Source organism: Pyrus communis, chromosome 10, assembly GCF_041283825.1.
Source record: "Pyrus communis isolate YQ-2024b chromosome 10, ASM4128382v1, whole genome shotgun sequence".
Taxonomy (NCBI): Eukaryota; Viridiplantae; Streptophyta; class Magnoliopsida; order Rosales; family Rosaceae; genus Pyrus; species Pyrus communis.
Window position 1 is genome coordinate 18,116,436 of NC_142574.1, and position 12,666 is coordinate 18,129,101.

General features: G+C 35.4%; 1 protein-coding gene and 1 non-coding gene across 3 annotated transcripts; one reads left to right on the top strand and one right to left on the bottom strand.

Annotated features, from left to right (window-relative positions):
- Nucleotides 1-2,706: 2,706 nt before the first annotated feature.
- Nucleotides 2,707-2,779, bottom strand: TRNAA-UGC (transfer RNA alanine (anticodon UGC)). Its single transcript has one exon. It is a non-coding gene; the product is annotated as a tRNA-Ala (tRNA).
- Nucleotides 2,780-5,106: 2,327 nt separating this feature from the next.
- On the top strand, nt 5,107-12,053 carry LOC137729109 (uncharacterized). 2 transcript variants are annotated; one of them, XM_068467940.2, is made up of 15 exons: nt 5,141-5,513; nt 7,076-7,177; nt 7,758-7,869; nt 8,743-8,855; nt 9,280-9,402; nt 9,498-9,709; nt 9,803-9,878; nt 9,967-10,053; nt 10,212-10,292; nt 10,674-10,706; nt 10,817-10,870; nt 10,965-11,006; nt 11,229-11,307; nt 11,420-11,490; nt 11,575-12,053. In XM_068467940.2, exons 2-15 carry the CDS (start codon nt 7,112-7,114, stop codon nt 11,653-11,655), a joined length of 1,230 nt encoding a protein of 409 aa, XP_068324041.2. In that variant the 5' UTR covers nt 5,141-5,513; nt 7,076-7,111; the 3' UTR covers nt 11,656-12,053. The 2 variants fall into 2 exon arrangements, with proteins under 2 accessions (XP_068324040.2, XP_068324041.2); XM_068467939.2 differs by lacking the exon at nt 7,076-7,177 and having other exon boundaries at nt 5,107-5,513.
- Nucleotides 12,054-12,666: the final 613 nt, after the last annotated feature.

Consider the following 12,666-nt stretch of genomic DNA (forward strand, 5'->3'; position numbering starts at 1 on the left):
ATTGTGCCTCTCTTGGCTTAGAGTTGGGTACTGTGGAGTTATAAATTACCCACATTCAATATGAGAAGGTGACACGCCCGACCCCGATATCCTCTAAATACCAAGGTAGGCACGTGTTGGCCGACACCCGAAGATGACGAAGCCATACTAACATGCAAGAGAGCAATGAAGAAAGAACGAACATAAATAAAACTCATAAATTTAACTATAATGAATGTGCAATTGTGGAACATGTTCAGAGCATACAACTAATCCAGAACACTATAGAACTAATATTATAAAAATATACGAACAAAGGAATGGGTCCTACACCTAGAGGACTCGAAGATACCGATGCAGGAGTGCCTTGACGCTGGGATTGTAGGCCTCGATTCTAAGTCCTGAGGGGGCGTAAAACAAAACATGAGTGGACCAAGTTTATATATAAGTAATGCTAAAACAATTATTTATCAACGTACTAACCCCCAGCTTTAGAAAACTCATATAGCATAAGTAGTAATAGGTTTTCCGAAAACCCTACCATGCCATAAAACCTTCATAAAACATATATCATATATAGTGTGCTTAGTAGTGGTATCACAATCGCCATAAGGTGCTACATCGCCAGCCCGAAGGTCATATAAGTATCATTCTCCTGTAGGCACGCACTATAAATAACCACTAAGTAAGCACATAAAATCATGAACATAATCTTTCCAAAATATATCTCATCGAAGCTCAATAGCTCAAATATCATATCAATAAATCCATGTTCATAAATATCCCAATAAACATAAATTCGATAAAGCATGATATTTCATAAAGCGTAAAATCCGATTTACTCATAAACGTTTCATAAAACGTAGTCATAAAATCATGTTTTTCATGTATGCATTTCTAGTAATAAAATCATGCATTTTGGAAGGGTTCCACTCACAGATACTCCGTCGTCGAAGAGTAATGCAATCTAAAGAAAACGGAAACGCCACTAACAAATGTAACTAAGCACATAAAGGGACCAATTAATAAAACTCTACTAAAATGATTGAATTTGAGAAAACGGAGCGCATATTTGGAATCAGGGCATCGAATTACCCTAAGAAAGGTCCCAGGCAAATTTCGTAAAAGTCAACACAAGAATATTCCATCCGGGTTGAGTCGGATCCGGTTCGAATTTGGGTCGGGTCAAAATTGGGTTTGGGCCAGGTAGTTGGGTTATGCTGGCTACGGATTGGGTTATGGGTTTGTGGGTTGGGTCGACCCGGTTTCAGGCCAGTTTCCACAAAGAAGAAAGCCGGAGCTTTCCAAGCTCTGTTCAACCCTAAATCTTAACTAAAACTAGTCATACAATATACCAAATTAAAGCCCAAGGAACAATGAAGAATATTATACCTATCTCGTGGCTAGAGTTAGCCGAAAAACAGCCTGTAAGTTTCGGGTTCTCACCAGAATCTAGGGAAGTATCCTCGAACTGGTTTTTCGTTTCGACGTCTAAAACATGCACGAATGAGTTAGTCTTCAACAAGAGACGAGGGAAAGACTATTCAAAGGGTGTTTAGAACCTTACCCTCGTGTGGGAAGTCGAGAAACTCGTCAGAGACGATAATGAAAAGTAGGGTAGCCATTGTCGAAGCATCGGGACTCCACGGTCGTGGCCTGTGTTCAAGGTCATGTATGGGAAGGTCATAAGGTGGTGGTCGTTGTTGTTATATGTGTGTATGCATATGTGTGTGGTGCTCGGGGGAGGAGAAGGTGCAAAAAGGGAGCTGAGAGAAAAGAAAAGAGAGAGATGAAGGAAGTCACAGGGAGTGGGAAAGGGGAAGAGGGAGTGGGCCGGGGGACAAAGCCAAAAGGATGGGCCCCATTGGCACACCAAATAAGACCAAAAAGCAACCATGATAAAATATCTCCCAACCAAATTGAAATTACAAAATTGCCCTCGACATGTCGTAAAAAAATCCAGGACGGGTCGTTACATAAGGACATGTGGAAAATATGCTCAATACGATGATTTTACTTTTCACATTGTGAGTAGACCAAATAAGTACCCTAAGTGAATAAGACGTAGTCTAGCATAAGATAATGAGATTTTATGCCACTAATAGACCATGGGCTCTCCGGACCACCTGTTATGTTATTGGGCTATACCCAGCCTAGTGGCGGTAGGGCACCGACTTTTTGGAGTCTTTCCTAGGATGTTTGGCGCTTTTGCTCTCTTACTAACAGAGGCCTTCAAGACTACTAGCTGGCAGGTCTACGGCGAATGACTTGCGTGATCAAGGATTGCCTAGTATGCTCTGCAGCCTCCCCTCCCAAGAGTAAACGTCACTTACCAAAAACTCTCTCAAGTTCTTTTTTTCTCTCTACTTCTTTTCTAACTTAGGCATCAGAGACCTTTTTTAGCAGACTTTCCCAAACCCTGAACGAAATTCGCATACACATATACACACCTTTTATTTGTAGGCCAAGAAGAATACACAGCCCCCTAATTGAGTTTTTAGGCATAGTAGCCATTGATAATTAATATTTTGACCCAAATTTAAACAACCCATAATTAGTTATTAAGATCATAAACTATATTGGCCCAAATTTACCGAAGAGAGATGCTACTGGCACTCTAAAAAAATCATTGTGCACTTCAATTTTTTATATTTAAAAACAAACACACTTACAAAGGGGTGCAAAATAACTTTCATTTTGATCTGAATTAAAAAAAATTTACACATATGGAGATGCAGGGGATCGAACCCTGTACCTCCCGCATGCAAAGCGGGCGCTCTACCATTTGAGCTACATCCCCTTTCGGCCGAAGCATACCGGAAATTATACTTTGCGGTGAATCAATCAAATCTCAGAGCCAGACCTACATCCTTAGGACCCAAACACCCAAAAGGACAAACAAGTCCGCTGGGATCTTTTAGCTGACGTTGCGGTATACCTTTAACAGTGAATTCGTTTGGCCAAGCCAACCGACGCTTGTAAATATCCTATATGTGGACCAGTTGTATTATGGAAGCTTTGGTCTCGTATACAGTTGATGCAGAAATTAATAATGCTACTCAGTAACACAGTCAAATATATTTCTTTTCATTAGTAAGTTTGAGGTTTTAGATTCAATATTTACCACATGCGAATTTGAATTATATTACTGTTAGCCGATTGTGAGGTTAAATTCATCATCTCCCTTAATGTAGATAAGATTATTGGTTCAAAAACCAAACAAAAAAAAAAAAACCAGCACAAATTTGAATGCCCTACTTTTGAAAGAAAAACAAAACTAGCAGTAATTCATGCAAGATCACAAGTCATAAGTAATTCAGGACAAGATTAGTTTGTTTGTTTGAGAGTCATCAATCATGAACTATAATTCATAATTAATTCAGGACAAGATTAGTCACTATGTTTGACAGTCATCAGTCATAAAGTATATTATTATGGGTCCTATCTTTTTGGGCCCAAATTATGTGTCCTATCAATTGATCAGCTTCAACCTTGCTCAATTCAAAATTGCGAAGTTGAAATGTGGAAACTATATTCTTTTTTCTTTTTTTTTTCGAAAAATGTAAATGTGGGTTTTATCGCAAGAGAGGAGATGTATAAGGGATGCACTATGGATAAGAAGTAGAGGCTTCAAGAAAATCTGTGTGGAGGGAGTCTCTAAGCTTGTGATAGATTCAATCTTAGGGTCTTGCAGTGTTCCTTGACATTTAAATTAAGTTTATAATTGAAGATATAGAGAAGCATACTTCATGGTAGATGCTATTACTAGTACTGGCTTTCAATTTAACAACCTTCATGTTTCAGATAGAACGTTACCAAATGTTGTTTATAAAACTTATTTCTTTGATTTTATAAGGACTGGTTGTGACCAAGGTCACTCTATTTAATATATATATATATATATATTTTTTTTTTTTTTTTTTTTTAAATTCTTAGATTTTATGTCAATAATATTTTACATCTCGTCCATTAAAGAATTTTCTGGTACAAAAATGTAAAATGTTTATTATGAAGCATTTTACATCTCTCATTAAAGATGCTCTTAGATGAGTTAAGTTGACCAGGTAACTTTTCAACGTAACCTAATAACACCATCATGTAGTGTTACATATTAATTATAATTATTTTGAGTACAAAGATATATTTTACATTAAGCGGATAGGGAGTTAGGCTAAACCACACAGTGGACAACCTAATTTGGTATCGAATTCGCCATCTACGAGATTCAAACGAATCAAACCTAAGACCTCTCACTTAGGAGACACTCTCTGAAGGTGGCAGAGAGTCATTTTTTTAGAGAAATGCTAAGGTGATTGTCTCAAAAGTGAGACTTTCTATGGACTCTCTGTCACCTCATGTTTTTTTGCACAATATTTTATAATGTTGACATGAAAATTAACATTAACTGTAAGATGTCAACACGTATTTATCAAACTCTATACACCCTGTTTTCGCCAAAATTGCGCTTATGCGACTTTTTTCGCCCTAAATACTATTGCACTTCCTCTCCATTTTTTTTCTTTCTCAAATCATCATGTCTTATACGTTATGAGAATGATATTGAAAAAAATGCTGTTATTGTCACATACCGTTAAAATTTATTGAGTAGGGATTAATCAATGTAAAGTTGAATGAAAGTGAACGTAGGCGCCAAATTGTAACACAGTTTGAAGTTTGTGTGGTTAATTTTAATTTTTTTTAAATTTATATAGTAATTATTACACAACATCAAAACAAAATTCCGCTGTTATATTGCCAATTTCCCATTGAATTATACATGAATTAGTTTTGTTTGTTGGATACTCTTCATCACATGTCACATAAATTGAGTTTTTTTTTTTTTTTTTTTTTTTTTTGTTTATGATAAAAGAATACAACTGGTGACAAGTTACGGTTATCTACACATTCTAGATTCGGAGAGATTATGAGGAATTTTACTCTGCTTGTTGCCACAATCAAATAGACTTACCAACTCCGAAAATATTAATTAGTTTCGCTTTTTTTTTTTTTTGTCATTGACTCATTGGTCGGTTAAAATTAAGATCCCCACAACCCCACTCTCCTTAGCACAACTCCCCATCCCACTCAGATATATACATATACATATATATATATATATATTTATTTATATATGCCGACCTCCCATCTTCTCTATCTCTCTGTCTCCCCAGTGCCCACTCACGGTAAAAAAGCCAAAGCAAAAGGCAAACACACAAGCGGATGCTTACAAGCAAGGCACAGCGAAACGTGTTCACTCTTCAATCTCCATTACCGTTAAGAAACTAACAGAGAGAGACACTACTTTTTCGTTTTTAAGCCTAAGTTTACTGTATTTGTAGAAGTAGTAGTTGAGAGAGAGAGGCATGGAGATGGAGGGCATTGGAGGACTGAGGCATCTGTTTATGACAGTGTTTTTACATGGGTTTGCAAGCTTCATGGTGATTCCAGCCATAACTGATATCACCATGCTGGCTCTTTGCCCTGGTCAAGATGAGTGCTCCCTTGCCATTTACCTCTCTGGTTTTCAACAAGCGGTATGTACATGCATATATATAACCATATAAATGTATATATGTTAATTAATTTGTCGCTGCCTTATGGTTTCCTTTTCATGTATAATATATGTTAGCTTCTTCACACACATGAATCATGCATGTATCTTAATTTCTACTTCCATGTCCCTTAATTCCCTTTTTCATTTGATTAATTCCACAGATGATATCGAAGAGGAGCCATATAAAGTTTTGATTTTGATTTAGTTGTATTTATCAATATACTTGAAATTCTTCTATGCTCTTTCTCTCATGCATGCATATCATGATATTTGGTTTAATCCGCCGATGATATCATAAAATTTCTTAGTTAATTTTATAGCTATGTTGCAAATTCATTTTATAATAATTATTCACTAAAAAAATAAGTGGAATCAGTTCCGGCAAGCATATTTAAGAATTTATATATTAAATAGTTAAAGTAATTACTAAGTACATTAAGAAGAAGAAAAAGAAAAAGAAAAAAGGAAAAAAAGCTCATACAAAGAGAACATCAACTTTTTGGTAGGGTTCAATGGATTCTAGCTAGCTAGGAGTTTTCAACTTTACCTTGTTTAGGAAAAGAGTATATCAATTAAGTTACCCTTATTACTTTCACCTCCATTTTTACTATTTCAATAAAATAATTTTGTTGTTTTTATAGCGAGATTTTTATCTCAATTGATAAGTAAATCAGATGCGTGCACCATTTGAGCTAGAGTTTTAACTGCTCTAAACGTGTGTACGTGAACTGAAGCTTGCAAACCCCAAATAGATCTTCCCAACTAAACTTCATACCCACCAAACTGGCCATCCATGTCCATACGTTTCAGTATATTGTCGTTCGTACATTTAACCATTTGAGCGCATTAATTACTTTTAAGTATTACATGCAATTTAATCAGATACAAAACAAAAGAAGCGGCATCCGCACTTAATGTCCTAGCAACCAAACAAATCTCTGTCGCAATCCTAATGATGCTGCAATTTTAATTTTTAAGAGTGCTACTTAGGACGTATGTGTATTTATATAATTTACTTTTTTATATTTGAGTTCAATTGCAGTTTTATATTATATTTTTAAACATTTCAATCGAATACATTAGTTATTATTTCACTTCAATTTCATGCAACATTTATAAAATTTGTTAAGTGATAACGTAATAACCATACATTTCACATTTGTATGACGCGACTGCCAACTTGTACCACATGACCAAATCATTATGAAAAAATTATTTAATTACTAATAATTATTTAAATTCATTTAATATTTCATCGCACCACTGCCACTCCCTCGTCTGCTCAGCTACCCCTCTCTCTCGTCGGCTAATATCAAAACTTTTTTTTTAATTTTAGATAACATTTCTAAAAAAAATATTTTCTATATATGGCATATTATTGACTACCACGTCAACAAAAGAGTGGGAGTTAAAGATATTGTATAAAATTACAACTAAAATAGAAGTTTAAGTATAAATTTGTAATATTTTAAAAATATTGTATGAGATTATGTCCGGATCTGAAGGAATAATTTACTCACTTTATATGTATGGTCTTTTAAGGTCGGTATCATCTTGAATTGAGGAGTGGAGCGACGTATGTGTCTTAATGTACACGGTCATGCAAAGGTGGGCCTCCATCTTGAACTGAGGAGTAAAGCAATGGTAACAATTATAGATCACAACAATGCGTGGGAGTTATGTCCTCTTTAGTCGTTTAGTAGTACACTAGTTTATATGATTTTGATTCTCGTATAAAGAAATTAAGTTGTATGAGTTTAATTTTTGCCACAATGTTTTTGTCATGTTGTGCGTTTTTAATAGTTGTGAGAGTCATATTACGTAGAAATTAAATTACTAAGTTATAAAATTAAACAACGTAAATCACTTTTATGAGATTCAAATTTTAAAATCTACTATGCGAGTTTAATTCTAATTTATAGAAATCCAACTTAAAATTTAGTATGTAGAAATCCAGCTCAAATTTCTTAACTCACTGTAAAAGACCTTACTCGTTTTTGGCAAACAAGGTTATTGTTAATCGGACTGTCGATTACAAGATTCAGTGCAACATTTAGACAAAAGTGAACTTAATTAATAGTTCAAATACACAGTATTACAACACAAACGTGTGTCGTGCATATTTATAGTCTCTAAGATTAATTATACATAGTCGAATTAGTATTATATATGTAAGGAGATTTGGTGATAAACTAATGCGCATAAGCGTGTGTGTTGGATGCAGATGATAGGTTTGGGAACGGTGGTGATGACTCCACTAATTGGGAATTTGTCGGATGTGTATGGAAGGAAGTCTCTTCTCACGATCCCAATGACCCTCTCCATTGTCCCGTTAGGTTGGTATTCCACTAATTACTAATTAGTAATTGTGTGTGGTTTCTCTGATTTTCTTCCTTTTTCTTTTGCTTGATGATAGCTATGTTTCTTTAGGGCAAGCCTTTTCTGCATGCGCCCACCACGTTTCCATTTCAATTTCATACTTTAATCGTGGTACCAATATTATTAGACTCAAGAATGTTAATCGTGGTACCAATATTATTATTGGACCCAAAAATATTAATCGTGATACCAATATTATTATTAGACCCAAAAATATTAATCGTGGTACCAATATTATTGGACCCAAGAATGTTCCACCTTTTCACTATATTAATAATTCCTACTCAGTTTGAATATATTGTTAAGCACAAAATTTATGTTTTAATGGTTGATATTAACAAATGAATACAAACATGTGGCACAAGTTACGACTTTAATGAACTGATAATAGGATGTGATTTTTAAAATTGTATTAAAATAGCTTTTGACATTTTCGAGAAGGATGATGATATTCACACGTTTTTTTTTACCTTATACAAGCTCTTCTCAGTTTTTCGTCATCAAATTGAATGAATTAAAAAAAAATCAAATGATAAAAATTAACAAAAAAAAATGTGTGAAAAAAAAGTACATAAATAACCACTTCAATATATTAGATAAGAAACTCGTACACATTTGTTTTGACTAGATATTTTTCTTTCTTGTGGGGTGTAGGTATACTGGTCAAACTTCAATCCCTCAATTTTTCACTGTTTCGAATTGTGTTCTTCTTGTCCACTTTTGGTGGGCAGCGATGCTCTCTGACTTTTTAATTTCTTGTCTCCAAGTATTAATGTAGATGAGAAGATAGCACTGATAATATGCCCTTTCTTTGTCTTCTTTTTTGGTAGCGATATTGGCGTATAGCAGGAAGACAAGCTTCTTTTATGCCTACTATGTGCTGAGGACAGTAACTGCCTTGGTAGGTGAAGGCAGCATCAACTGCCTCACCCTTGCTTATGTGGTATGTATAAATATGCAGTCCCTAAATCCACTTGTATTGTACTATTCAAGTAATTGATAACTTGAGTGTAATGTTGGTCTTAATTAATTGAGCAACTTCATATTTGAGAATCTAGCGCTTATTTAGTATGGTATCAATAGTTCTAGTTTTATTTGCAGGGATCAAATTGTACTTAAATGGAGAGTGTTAGCTTCATATACATTGTTATCTTATTCTTTGACGTGTTAAGTTTTTCCAGAGTCAGTTAGTTGCCTAAAACAAACTATTGCATGATTAAACAAGTTAACTATATATGATGTATGATTAAACAAGTTATTGCATATTTGTTTTTCATTAGTTATGAGTCATGGCATACTTTGAGGAGGGGCATTAATTTGATCTCTCATTGCTAAAATGACGTATAAAATTGCTGTATTAATTCCAGGCCGACAATGTTTCAGAGAGAGAACGAATATCTGCATTTGGAATTCTTGCTGGATTTACCTCAGCAGCATTTGTATGTGGAACCTTAGCAGCTCGTTTCCTCTCCACTGCTTCAACATTTCAGGTGTTCATTCCCAACCTGCACCAATAAGTCCTACTATACCTATTAATCTTCGTGATAATTCAAATAATTCAAATTCTTGTTTATATATGACTTAGGTTGCTGCCTTTGCATCAATGCTTTCAACTATCTACATGAGAATTTTTCTCAAGGAGAGCTTGCCGGGCGATGATAGTACTTTGAGGCAGCCCATCTTGAAAGGAGGAGTACCAGAAGTTGTTGATGAAGGCGATGTCTACTCGCCGAAAACGATACAAGTATTTAAGAAAATTCCATCTCCAGGAGATTTGATTTCCCTACTGAGGAGTAGGTAAGAGTTTTGTAAAATTTGTGTCAAATATCATCACATGTAGTAAAATCCCGTATCTTACTAAGATAACTTGTTAAACCCTGTGTGTTGCAGTAAGATTCTGTCACAAGCAGCAGTTGTTTCCTTCTTTCAGAGCCTGGCAGAGGGTGGCATGCAAGCTTCATTAATGGTACAATTTTATTTACCCTAGTTTCCAACTTTCATAGTCTTTTTAGTTGCTCGAAACCCGAATTTTAACCTCAGTTTTTACCGTGCAGTATTTCTTAAAGGCTCGTTTCCACTTCAACAAGAATCAGTTTGCAGATCTAATGCTGATTGTTGGGATATCAGGGACCATATCACAGGCTAGCAATACCCAACCTTCTGCTGCTACATTTTATACACACACACACATATATGTACATATATTTATAATTATATATATACACATAATATATGTACATGTATATTTATATACCTCTTATAAATAGATTTCTTAATTTTCTGTTTGTGACTTCTGCAGCTGCTTTTCATGCCAATGTTGGCAACTGCGATTGGAGAGGAAAAGTTGCTTGCAATTGGGCTCATAATGGGCAGTATGAATGTATGTGCCTTTGCTTCAACTCTTACGATCCTCTAATTGAATGTGTCACTGTCAAGTGTTAACTCATGATTTTGAGATCGTAACATAGGATTTTAATAAGGTCAGTTGTCCATGCATGAGCGTGTGACTTATGAGCATAGGTTGAATGTGGTCCAATAGTGATCTATGGTTAGAAATTACCCATGTGCACATGTGATTTATGACCAAATGTCGATTCCATAGTGACCTACACTCATAAATCACACATGCACACGTGAACTACAGATGGCCTGTAGCATAGCTCTCACTATATATTGATTCAAAACCTATAGCATAGCTCTCACTGTATATCGAATCATTGATTCAAAAACATTTCTGACTCTTAGATCTGGCCTTGTGCAGATGTTTCTTAACAGCATTTCATGGGCAGTTTGGGTAAATCTTCCATTGCTGAACTTGCAAACTTCCTTCAGTACATGTTTCTTCACATATTTACGTTTCTTTTGTTTTATAAAGTCGTTGAAAGAGATGTTCAAATGTTGCAGGTTCCTTATGCTGCGACTCTGTTTTCTGTTTTTGGATTTTTAGTGCAGCCAAGTGTATGTTTTTGCTTTAATCTTGGTAAAAATTATTTTTCTCTATCTTAGCTGAAGAACTATGGCGGACTGACGGTGAAAATTTTCTGACTCACAGATACGCAGCATCGCATCAAAACAAGTTGGACTCAATGATCAGGTAATTTACCAAGGACTTTAGTAGACTTAGGGCATGTAAGAAGCACTTTCCTCGTAAGCGTAGGAATTTTCATTAAAAACCTAAGTGCTTTCTGAAAAAGCACTTGGAAATGCTTCTACAAAACATTGCAATTTTTTTTTCTTTTTTTATCAAATATTTCAGAGGCGCTCATGTTCATACATGTTTTAATCGACTTATTTAAAAAGCAAAATTCATGTTCAGGGAAAGGCTCAAGGATGCATTTCAGGCATAAGCTCCTTTGCCAACATTGTTTCTCCATTAATTTTCAGTCCTCTAACAGGTATTCGTGGAATTTATCATTTATTATTTTTTACTTGTGATTTTTGGGTAGATAAATGCTGTAAATCCAAAATTTGACCAATTTGTCCTATTAAATATACATATATATCCAGCATTATTCCTGTCTGAAGAAGCACCATTTTATTTCCCTGGCTTCAGTATTCTGTGCATTGGCCTTGCAACGGTAAGAATAATTCCCATGCATTTTCTTGACAAGTAGAATTTTTCATTTCATATTTTTATTTAATTAATTAATTTATTTGTGCAGATGATTGCCTTCGTTCAGAGCCTAATGATAAGGGCTTCTCCTCACAAAACCAGCAACACCATCTGCGTGGAATCTCCCTAGTCAGAATTCAAATTATACAGAATTCTAACTTACAGCAATACCTTTTCTTCCCAGAAAAAATAAATAAATAAAGTTTCATCTTATGGAGCCCTTTAATCCACATCAGAATCCTAAGAACAAGATAAAGCTTATGCCTGCCAGAATCTCAAAGCTAACGGGTGGCCGGAACCCGCAGCGTCCGCCTTGACAGGGCGTAGTTAAAATCAGCCAGGTTACACAAGGCGGGGGCGTAGTTAAAATCAACCAGGCTACACGGTAAATGAGATGACGCAAGCATATATATATAGGTAAATTCAGTAAAAATCAGTTTGTACCCTGGTGTTCTTCTATATTTCTTTCTTTTGTGTATCGGTATTTATAACGTTACAAGATTATTATATACAAAATTTCAATTGCCCCTTTTCTGCATGTCTGTATTATATCATGCAACAAAAGTTTTGATCAGATAAATTTTCCAAGAACGTAAATTCAGGAATTGATCTCTGTGCAAGATATAACAGGAGCATAGAGCATTACATGACCAATCTTACAGGTGAAACTAATGTTATCCGCCACCAGAAAACTCGCCCTAAACTGATTTCCAAAAGCAAGTATACGAACAAAGAAAAATTCTAGCTGGCAAAACTCTTTTGACAGTGTATAATATATTCACCTCTATAGAACGCATTTCTATAAACTGTGGATGGATCTCTGTGCCGGAAAGGATTCAGTGATACAGATTACTGTGTGGCCTTTGTGCGGAGGCCTGGAGAGCGGTGATTCAACTCCCAGATGCAGGAAAATGAAGTGGGTTTGGGTGTTGAGGTTGCACGAAGGATTGACCGGGCAACCATTGAGTGACATCATCTTGCAAAGTTGGTCAAGATGGTGATGGAAAAGAGCAAGTACAGGGAGGAGGAGAAAAGCCTGCTCAGTTAAAGAGAATGGAAAGTTTGTCCATTCGAAGAAGTAGATGTCGGAATGAAATCATTCAGATAAAAGGCAAAGAAACAATGCAATAAAAATAGAAAA